The sequence below is a fragment of the Ciconia boyciana genome, chromosome 4 (assembly GCF_034638445.1).
Source record: "Ciconia boyciana chromosome 4, ASM3463844v1, whole genome shotgun sequence".
NCBI classification, from domain to species: Eukaryota; Metazoa; Chordata; class Aves; order Ciconiiformes; family Ciconiidae; genus Ciconia; species Ciconia boyciana.
The window spans coordinates 36,646,533-36,657,971 of record NC_132937.1 but is presented as its reverse complement, the minus strand read 5'-3'; the positions used below and the strand labels follow the sequence as shown (position 1 = coordinate 36,657,971).

At 43.1% G+C, this 11,439-nt stretch overlaps 1 protein-coding gene across 1 annotated transcript in view; it reads left to right on the top strand.

The window, feature by feature from the left end:
- Nucleotides 1–1,576: 1,576 nt before the first annotated feature.
- The window catches only part of ANKRD55 (ankyrin repeat domain 55), a 49,663-nt gene continuing 39,800 nt past the window's right edge, over nucleotides 1,577–11,439 (top strand). Inside the window, exons 1-3 of the mRNA XM_072861003.1 lie at nucleotides 1,577–1,616; nucleotides 8,233–8,355; nucleotides 10,210–10,340. Of these exons, the coding sequence (XP_072717104.1) occupies nucleotides 1,577–1,616; nucleotides 8,233–8,355; nucleotides 10,210–10,340 (294 nt within the window). The remainder of the gene's footprint in view (nucleotides 1,617–8,232; nucleotides 8,356–10,209; nucleotides 10,341–11,439) is intronic.

Genomic DNA, 11,439 nt, shown 5'->3' with positions numbered 1-11,439 from the left:
ACTTGCCACACGGTGGATCCCTCCCCAATATAAAAAAGGCCTGAGACGAGCCGAAGCACAAACCAGTCAGCAGTAGAGAAAAGGAACAGAGCCAGTCTCTGGCTCCACAGTCCCACCACATGCCTCTCCACAGTTAAGGAGCCTTGAGCAGATCACACTGATGCATTTTGGAGAATTTCAGCTCTGGTCTTTCATTTCAGGCTGTTGAGGCTGTATTGCTTCCTGGACCATACTGTCTTTTTCCAAAAACATAGTTTGGATTTAGGTTCAGAAGCAGATGGTTGGGATGCGAATCAGGTCCAGATACAAATCCTACAGTGTCCACACATACATTATGTCTCTAGCATCCGTTGTAATCATGGGAATTGGTCAAAACACCAGAATAGAATAAATACAGTCAATAAAGTCTAGGGACTTCTTAGGCTGACCAAACTTAGGCATAGCTTTAGTGTAGGTCCTGTCTGCACTTTTGGGCCGAAAGTGTCTTGCCTTTCCTAATTTTCATATATGAGTTTGCCTTATTCAGCAGTATTGATGTGTCTTTTCCAGTGCACCAGTGCTAAGTAAACTTGTTACATCCCTCCTGTCCACCAGCCCCTAGGCACTGCCGGTGATCTACTGCTCCAGGTAAATTCAAAGTCAGCCCATTTATTGTTATTTCTTCCATGGAAACAACCCCACAAGAAGCAATGCTCACCAGGGTCCCCTCCCCTTTACAGTACAGAGTCTGAGTTCCCAACTTAGGGAGGTGGAAGCCCGGTCAAAAACATAGCACGAAGACATGGGTCTACTGTTGGTTTGGCAGACAGTGGGTTTGGAGCACCTGCTGTGAATTATAATACCTGTTGCACTATGCTGTTGGAGCTCTCTCTATCCACTTCAGCCATGGTAACGTGCTCTCGGTTACTATCCCTTCATTAAACATTGTACTTTAACTAACTGTAATCGGGTAGTACTAAACTAAGGTAGGAAGGGCTTGGCAATTTGTGTCCTCCACGCAGGAGTCAAACCAGGAATAGGTAGTCTCCGAAAACACCATTTCACAAGCCATCCTCAGACGCACGCTGACAGCACAGTGGTGCAGGCAGCCTGCCCGCCGGCCCGTCCGTGGGCGCAGCACATGTCGCTCGGCCGGCACAGCGAGGCTGCCCGCGCCGGCCTGCGCTGGCGGCTCTGCACATGCTCCGTCTGCCAGCCGAGTCCCGCTCACCCTCCGAGGCTTGTTTGTCTACAGGCAGCGCTCGGCTGCTGAGGCTGGGTGAGCCGCAGCATCTCTCCGAGCTGCTCGCAGGCCGTTTCCCTCGCTGAGGCTGAGGCGGTTTTCAGAAGCTCAGCTAAGCTTCCAGGGATGTCATTTCAAGAGGGTCCACAACAAATAGAATACACCATTCCCATCGGGCTAGTGATAATGTCCTCGCCTTGACAACAACCTGCAGCCGTAAAGCGAGCGTAATTCTCTGACAAGAAGACGCGACAGCTATCGTTGCATTGTTTACTGTAATATATGGGATTCTTCCCTGAAAACCCTGGAGATGGCATTTGTCTGGTCTGGTTGTAAATAATGAGATAGACCACAATGGATTTCAGTTCCTCATCAGTGTTTGATCAGCACAAAGGTAAGTCACCTGCTACTAATTTCAAAATCCTCCGGTCCTCCCATGCCTCCCAAGCAAATGTACTAAGATTACTTGGCAGAATGAATAACAAGAATTTTTGGAAAACATCAGGCTCATAGAGATTTATTTTGGTTACACATAAAGGACTTTCTTCCATCAGTTTTAGACATGGATATTTCAGCTTATTGCTACAGTGACTTTTAAAAATATTTTTTTCAGCAGAATAGCAACAGCATCTGATTGCTCTTACACTTAGCATTGAGATATGTATGTATATATTTATTGTTTATATTATATATTGGTCCTCATGCATATATATGTAAAAACAATTGCAATACTAGCAAACAGAGCAGTTTATAATGGAGTGAAAATTTAAGAAAAGCTGATTTTCATAAGTCTGCTAGTTTGTATACATTAAAAGGACTAGATGCTGACAAGTGATCAATTTTGCTTCAGCAAATCTTAGCTGTATAGGTATGTATTTCCATAATTGTGAATTTAAGGTATCTTTAAAAGCCCCAACATGAAGATTTTCTACGTGGTAAGGTTGCTATGGAAATACAAATGTCTCTTTTTTGTCTGTTTTTAAGTTAAATGGTTGAATTTCATGTCTTTATTTGCCAATACAAGCTTTTATGTTTTACGGCTTAATCCACCGTAAGGAATGTAGTGGCATTCCTTTTATGTTCCCAAAGTAGGAAGCTGTCATTGTTTGATTATCCGTATTGCAACAAATGTCTCTTTAAGTCAGCTTGCCAAATAATTTGTGTGCAGTGGCCACAGTTTCCAGTGCACACCTGCAAAGTGTCCAAGCTGACATGGCCGTGCTGGCCCCACAACGAAGGTGCTGACTGTAGAAAAAAGACGAAGGGCAGGAGGAAGACAGATGCTGCGGTGCCTTTTGGGCGGCCGGGTCCCACAGGTTGTACTTTTGTGCTTGCCTACGCGTCTTTGGTGAACCCAAAGTAAATACACTCCATGTAAAGCAGCAGACTTACAGCTGCCTTTCAGCCACAGTAACGCCCAAAGCACGAAGCAAGCCTTGAGAGTACTGGTCTACACCAGCCCAGCCAGGACCCCACCCTGAGTAGATGGGGAAGAGTGGGAAGCCATGAAGCAAAACTGAGTGACAAGAGAAAAAATATTACCAGCAAGGATAAAGGAGGCAAGGAAGTGCAATGGGAGAAGGGGGATCTGTGCTGCAGGAATAGAGACAGGTGCTCCTAGGTCATGGGCAAATGACATAAGGAGCATTTTCCCCAACAGGACAGAGGGGTGGGGCTGACTGAGCTTCTGCAGCTCCAAACAGCCATTCTCAAGCTCTTCTTCTGCAGGAACTATGAGTATGATCTGTGCCACACACCGACGCAGCAGTGCTCACCCTGGGGAGGGAGAGGGGAAACCCTGCACACTCAGTGCCATGGGGATGGCTGCCAGGGAGCCGATGGAAGTGGTGCTGGGAATAAGGCTGGAATATGACCAGAGCTGGGGAAGGAGGAGTCAAGTCTCCAGATGGATAAGGGGGCAGACAGCAATGCAGGAGGCCACGGACCCAAACCACCTTATCTGGATAGAAGTGAGAGAATTGGGAGGCAACATCTGCCTGTACCTCCCCTTGCTCCTAATCTGCAGCCCCTGCTCCTGCCAGGTCACTCTCCTCACTGACCCATCCTTATTCCTGTCCAGCATCATCTCCAGCCCCATGTCACACTCCACTCACAGCACCTCCCCAGCAACAGGGTCCCCTCCAGATAAATTCACCACCTCCCCTCCACCACCACTGCAGGGATGCTGGCTCATTAGATGGTGGGTGACTTACTGTTTGCCTTCCCTGCTAGCTGCATGGGAGGCAGATGGGGAGCAGGAGCAGACAGTAATGGGACAGTGAACCCATTGGTTGTCATGCAAAGAAAGCTCTATTCAAAATTTACATTGTACGGTGGATTTTATCTAAATAGCATGTTAATGTCTTGGCACATTACTGATTAATTATGAGGCATAAATTTTAGCAAGAAGGGGAATATCTTTCATTGGAGCAATTTATAACAATAGATGAATACAGACTAGCTTTCAAACACACCAGATCAATATCTGTTGGTCCAATAAAATAATCCGGCCCTCTCTACAAACCTTTTCTCCTCCACACACATCAGAAAAGTACCCTAGCTCCAGATAAAAAAAATAGCACTCCCGGCTTGAAAATCATACTGTGTCTTTGCAACACTTCCTATGGTACTGCTCATTAATATCTTGTAACACTTATCAATAGTAACAGCAGTCACGATGTGGGACTTAAAGAAGCCAGGCAACATCAGAAACCCCTCCCCTCCTAATACTGCTTGGTGTCATTTAAACGTGTGCTGTACCTGGCTTCAGATGTTTACCGTTTGAACAGAGAAGCTAGGCAAAGGCCTGGACTGGTACATTCACAGCCAGGCACACACAGGGATTATTACTTTGTTAAGCAATCAATAAATCCATAACATTAGAGAGGGAGTTACAATTTGCAAAAACTGCACGTATCCACCTCCCACTGACCCTTGACACTGACATGCTGATATCAAATAAACTGCCTAGTATTGTGTCCTGCTGACAAGCTGTGGGAAATCACGTAAGGCATTTGGCTACTGGTGGAGGCAAGAGGGTTTATAGGAAAGAGAGGAAATTATATACATCAATATTTCTTCTTCACAATGAACATAAATTATCCTGTTATCCAGCCTTCAGTTTTCAAAACTTAGCGTTTTAGCAAGGTCTAAATCAGTCATTGTCAAGACCACGTACACTAAGCTGCAGCAAATTTATTTAGACCTTAAAAATCCAATGCAGAAGAAAGCATGCACTTATGTACATCTAATGTGCACTTTGTAAGACAACATATCAGCCGACATTGCAAATCATGTAAAACGTGCATTCTTCATAGGAGAGTCAGAGGAGAATTAATGTCACAAGCAGTGTAATTTCATTGCTCTAAATCCTGTGATCATCATGCATTTTTCTTTATATACCCCCTTTTCTGACCAAAAGACAATTACTTTGTGTTAAAGAAATAAAACACTGCACCTTATTTCAGATAGATTGGCTTTTAACTTTGATTCTTTCTGAGGATTTTAGCTACAAAAGAAGATGCCACAACCCTGTATGTCATTGGGTCTTTGCTCACTAAGATTCTTCCAGACCTTTCTATGCCACTGTTGTGCCAGCCTGCGGTTTCTCCCTACCCTTGCTCTATGCACTGGCTCTCAGTTGGACCTTCTGCCTTCCTGAAGCTGGCTGACAGCTTCCTTTCACCAGTAGCACAGCAATTTTCCAAAATAAAATGTGTCTGAAATGGCACCAGTACTCACTGGCATTTACAGAAGTGCAAGACAATAAATGAAGTAACACTAACGCGTTTGAAGATGGAGGATCAGGCATTTGGCTGTTCACAACCCCTTCATTCTGTGTGGTGCTGGTGTCCCAGCCGCAGCCAAGCTCCCCAGCAGGGTAACCTCACAGAGGGGGACACAAGCGCTCAGTACCTCTCTGTCACCTTCTGCAAAGTGCCCACTCTCCAAACCATTCCTCTTCCACCCAGCAAAAAGAAATGGCCTACAAGTTTTGTGCTCATGCCCCCTCATTCCTTGACAGGGTGAGCTGGAGGAAGATGAATTGGGAGATGTTGTGTTACCTGGAGCCAAGTGCCCCCAACATAAATGACATTCAAGACCTCCTGGCATTTCCTGCTCCCTGTCATGTGAAGCATCAGAAGACCATGCATCTGTCTTCCTCCTTGCCCAGCACCCAAAGCCACCCAACAGGTCATGTTAAAGACACCCCACTTGAAATTGTGTCACCCTACAAAAATGGAATTAGTGTCAGCCTACTTTATGTCAGATGCACAATATTGGCGCTCATCAACTCCTCCTGGACCAGTCTCCCTCACCAGCAGGGTGACAGTGTGGTCCACCTGCCTCTCCTTGCTCTGACAGCTAGGACTCATGGGTGGGGAGGTGTGAATCTTGGATGTGGCTTCATGCCACCATCTCTTAACAGGAGTGGAGCCCGTGTTCTGCGAGAGCAGGCATGGGGTCAACATCTTCGTTCATTCATCCATCCATCCATCCATTCATTCAGAGTTTTGCTTCCTCTCCTCATACAGGAGGATAATTGCTCTGGGGAAAGCAGATTCAGCCCAGTACAAGCAAAGGCACAGGGGAGAAGGTGCTTTGGTTTTAGTTAGATGAAAAAGGGCAGAGGGACTCACGGACTCAAATGCAGGTGTGCATCCATGTCCTCATCTTACGGCCATCCTACCCTCCGGGTAAGAAACTGCTCTGCTCGGGAGATGGATTGTGGCTGGATTACTTTGCTCCTGACTCACAGCAGGAAAATTCAACAGCACTTACAGGGCTAAACAGCAAAAACTACAAAATTTACATGTGTAATGCATAAAAGGTGAGGGGCCCTTTGATCCACTGTCTGTCTCAGTACATCTAATGGTTTCTTTCCCAATGCCAGCAGCATCTTCTCTGTACCATTCCCATATCATAACCACCACATGCAGCTGTGAGAGGAGCTGTGTCAGTGCTCGTGCTGGCACCTCCTGTGTGCCTCCAGAGACTGGCCAAGAGGAGCAACACAAGCGATGAACCTCTGCCTTGTCTCCTTGCCTTCCCCCCAGCCCATACTACACCCCTCTTTGAGTAAGGGACCAGCTCATACCTGAGCTTGCTGTTAACATGTCTTTGCTGAGTTTACCGATTGTGAGAGCAGTCTGCAGATCTGGCATGATAAGGAAATCTGATTAACAGGCCCTGTGGTAAAGTCACTTCTTTTTTCATATACTAGTCACTCTCCAGAGGCAATGACTCTTAGTGTCTCCTGACCTCCCAAGCACACAGGTCAAAACTTCTGAGCCAAATGAACAGTTCCCTCAGCAATAGATTCCCAATAGAATAGCAATAAAGTTACCATTTTTAATTTACAAATTTTATCAAATGTGTAATTTAAAAGACCAGCTAGAAGAACAAAAGGAAATTAAATCCTATTCAGTTGAGTAGTGATGGAGAGGGAATCTGTGCACTGGTGAAGGGAGATTTAACATCAGCTTTCTAGTTTTCCCAAGCCCACAACCAGAGCTCCAGCTTTGACAGACTAACCTTTCCCAGACTCAGAGCTGATTGCGTTTCCACGGCAGCCAAGTTTTGAAGTCGAGAGTGATGACTGCATTCTGGGGAGACAAGGTCACATGCGGGGAATTACGCTGGGCTGCCAACCCCAGCATGGAGTTCATGCGGGTTCAGCTGTGACAGCGTCTGATCACAACATGAATGGCGTGGCTAATACTTAAAATTATCTTTAAGGATCTTTTATGACTCAAATATATATATATATATGACGATGTTTAAAATATAATTTGTATCAATGTGTTAATAATAATGTATTATTTGATTATGAAAAAGACTTTTTACTAACTTCTTAAATTTTCTTTAAACCATCTCCCTTTTTTCTGCACAGCTTACATAGTTGTGCTGTCTCCAGAAGACACGACAGTAAGGACAAGTCACCAGTCACTTAATCTGTCTTTCCTTTGATCAACTCTCTAGTGTGATTTAGACGTCAGTTTTACTTTCTCCTTCTAACAAGGTAGTGCAGTAGCTGGACAAATGTTATGCTCTGTAGCTCTGACCCTCAGCCACAGTGAACAGCACAGCTCACTGCAGGTGTACTTCTTTTTGAGTTAACAGAGATCAGAAACTCTTTTTAAAATTAAACATGAGACTGTGGCTGACCAACAATACACATCTAGAGCGTTTTACCATTACATCAGATTTGACCCTGCACCAAAAAATCAACTCTCTTGACTCCTAGAGTTGACAGGTTAATAGTGCACTTGAAGCCAAAGGAGGTGTAAGCATGTGGAGCATTGGATGACCAGTCTGGAAGGAAGTTACAAGCAAAGAAGCAAAGAGAGAATCATCACATTAATTTCTCTCGAAACAAAAATCTGAGGAGTGTTCAGGAACAGGTCCTGCAAGGCATCTGCTTTAAATTATACCTCATACTGTAACTGCCAAACAAAATAAACGTCTCCTGGGTTCCAAGCAATAGTCCACCTTTCCTTTTTGCAGGAATTATTAACACAAACCATTGCTGCCAGAAGTTCACTCTCCTGAGAAGAGAATTCCCCTGGACACCACAGGGAAAGGAAGTGAAAAGCCTAGGTCTTCTGACTGGTGCAAGGTTAACACTGAAACTGAAAACACCTGTGTCCTGATTTCATCCTATCTCATAAAAATGTAGCCAGCAATATTATGAGCTAGTTCAGTTATTACTTAGTTGTTTCTCAAGTCATGTTACATTAATGTTTGTATGATTTCTTATAAGGGGTGGAAACTTTCCAGAAGTTTTCTTATGTCCTCTCAGTGCCGACACCTGACAGGTTTTGGAAGAAGTTATGATGAAAAACAAGTTTCAGATTACTAACAAAACCCACCCAGTGCTGTTTAGATACACTTTGTCCCACCTCGAGTTATATAGTCATAAAAACTCAGTGAAATAAGTGTCATTATTTTCACTGTTAATCATTTGTACTTGCTCTCCGCTTACTCACGGATGTACTCCTCCCCTGCAGGTGATGCAGCAGAAGAGATTGACTTGACTGTGGTTTACCAAGCAGCAGCTAATGGTGATGTGAACACACTAACTGCAGTGATTCGAGAAGATCCTTCCATCTTGGAGTGCTGTGACGGCGAGGGTAAATGAAGGCTGAGCTTGTTCCCAGGGGATTAGTTGATTCAGCTTGCAATTAAATTTTCCAATTTTTATCCTGATTTTTGTGTTCAGCAAATTATATTTAGTAGCAGAATATGGGAAATTTGAGTTATTCTTTGGAACATCCACTGGAAATGCTCAGTTTGGATACTTCTTTCCCCCTGTAATTGTAAGATTTTTTATATGGATACAAATAAGTTGTTTTGCTACAATCAGACAGTACTTTATCATGAATCTATTTTATCTTCTTTAGGGAGATGTTGAGAAATTGTTGTCATTTCAGGGAAGGAAAAATAATATTTTTTATCAAAGCCAAATGCTATACTTTCTGCACATCTCTAGAGTAGAGGGTTACAGTCTTTTGCATTTAAAAAGTATGTGTATAGACACAGTTTGAATGATTTTGTCCTGTAATTTTTTTCCAAAGGCTTGGTTGTACAATGTGCAATGATCTAAATAATCTGTTTTATCTGTGAGCTGTGAGACTGTGCTCCTTTTCATTTTGTGTTCAGGTTACTATTTAATGTTATTACAAAGTGCTGTCCATTGGCTGGGTTTCATATGCACCTATTTCCCAATTAGAGCCACAGATCTCTGGAAGCTTCTCTCAAGGAAAACTTCATTTGTTTAGAAGTATTTTTTTATTGCAGTTTCTTTTAAAAGGTCCATATGAACGCTGTCTATTCTAATCTTTACCAGCTTTTACCAAGTTACCAATTTTTCCTACACTTTAAAGCAGACATCCTAACTTACCTTTAAAACATCTATTGGTCAGTAGGGAAAATGCTTAATCAAGCTAAAATGCTCTCAGTCCAGATCTTTAATGGGAGAGGGACTAGGTATGAAGGGCAATGGGTGGAGATAGGCTGATCAGCAAACGGAAGTATTCCAGCTCCAGAATAAATTTGTTTACTAGGTTGTACATACAAATGTAACTGAAGATCAGTGTTGCAAGACAAAATATATGGCTTATATCCTGCACATACGGCAGATTCTGCATAACCTCAGGTTGAGTAGTGCCCATTTGCTCAACAGTCTCATTGAATCCAGTAAGAATAATTATTCTTCAGTTGTGTCTGAAGTTTCTAGTAGTCTATAGTCTCTAATATTAATGTTTATTCCCAGCTTAGTTGCTTTAAATTGCTTTGTCAGATTCTGCAGGAAAATCTCTTGCTGTTATTCAGCAGTTAACAGAATGGAAGGAAGAGGAAGCAATTAAAGATATCATAATACTTCTTGAGTATTAGGCTTGAATGTAGATTTCAGGTTTTTTCCAGCACATAAATTGTTTGCAGAATATAAAGTAAGTTCTCATGACAACAGAAAAGAAAATATTCTAGAGCAAATCCAGTCTTTAAAATAAGTTATTGTCTACATAAAGCATCAACTCACACACATACACCTTTGCATGGGACAGGGCTTGATTTCATAAATCTTTTTAATACATAGAGACAGAATAAAGCTGGGGTTTGAGAAAATTAGCCAAGCACCATCTGGCTACTAGTCACTCTGAAGAATATCAGCCTCCAAAATGGTGTACAAAGCCAACAGTCCATACTGGGAGCTTGTGAACAGAAAAACACCTTTCCCTCCAGAAGCAGAGTTAATGAGGCAAGGCTTTTGCTAATGAGGTCATGCTCTTTTTAAAAATCAGTGGTCAGTAACTGGCACAGCAGTTATTTCCTGCCTGCAAAAAGCTGAGTACAACCGTTGCACAGTTGTCAGAGAAAGGATTTATTAATTTGCCAGTGCTAACATTAGCACATAAGAAAATATCTCTATCTTATGGCTTTGACAAAATAAAAATTGTAAAAGAACATTTGACTTTCTTCCCCAGGTTGCACACCTTTGATGCATGCTGTTTCAGGACGCCAGGTTGATACAGTGAAGCTTCTCTTGAAGATGGGAGCCAATATTAATACTCAAGATGCTTGTGGACGTACCAGTTTATCTCTGGCAACTTATCTGGTACCAAGACTTGGGGGAGAAGGATGGAAAGATAGATGGAGTGAAGGGAATAAATGTGCAGACCAAATAAGATTTCTGTTTATACTACAGAAAGAAAAAAAGTACAAAACATTTGGGTTTAGACAAGAGTGAAATTGTAAACTTTACAAAGCTGGAATCAATGATTATTAGGAAAAGATCAGGACTCCTGTCAGAGTGTCCTTTCTCTTTCGGGTTGTAAAGTCAGTGCATGGTACGGCGATCTCACTAGATCCAGGGTCCTCTGTGTGGGGTCAAGAAAACTGCTTGCTTCTGTGCACTGGAAAGTCCCCTCTTCTTCTTAATATGCAGATTAACTTCTCCCCTCCCACTGTCAGCATCAGATTTTTATGCTCCAGAGAAGGCATTCCTGTCTCAAATTCTGGTGGTCAGCAGGCATGTTTTCCTGCACACCACATGAGCTAGGGCATTGCTTTTTTTCACTATAGTGCTGGACCTTGTACGGCCAGGTTAAGAACTTAAGTTCAAGGTGCTTCAGGTGCCAGTGCAGATACTCAGATCATAAGCAATCCAATCCTCCAATCAACCCATATGCAAGTGACAGTAGGGGCAGACATCCCATTAAGAAGTTTGGGAAGGGAGATGTGGTGCTCTCTGTCTGAAGCACACAACAATGGTCCTCTTCTCCTTAGTCTTCTGCTCCTCACTGGAGGGAATTCAGGATTCAGAGAGAGGATGGGGACCAAGTTAGTTGGGCAGGGGGTTGGCGATGGGCTTCCGTTATTAGCTGGACAGAAAGGAGGAAGGAATGTTCATCCATGCTGCACAGTATGCGTTATGGCTGGATGACCACCAGCTCATTTAAACAGATACCATGGCAGCCTAATTAAATCACATCCTTTGCATCTAGTTTCTTCCTGCAAATTCAGGACAAAAACAATGCTTCTGCTCAGCTATGCAATATTCAGCCAGAAAATAAGTGTAAAAAATAGCAAAACAGGCAGTCTCATTCAGTGCAAGAAGCATGCCCTGCTTACTTGAGAATAAACATTTCCTCTGCCAGATATTTTTTAAAAATCCCATAATTAGTGTCATGCTCCTTTTTTCCTTCCTCTTTTCC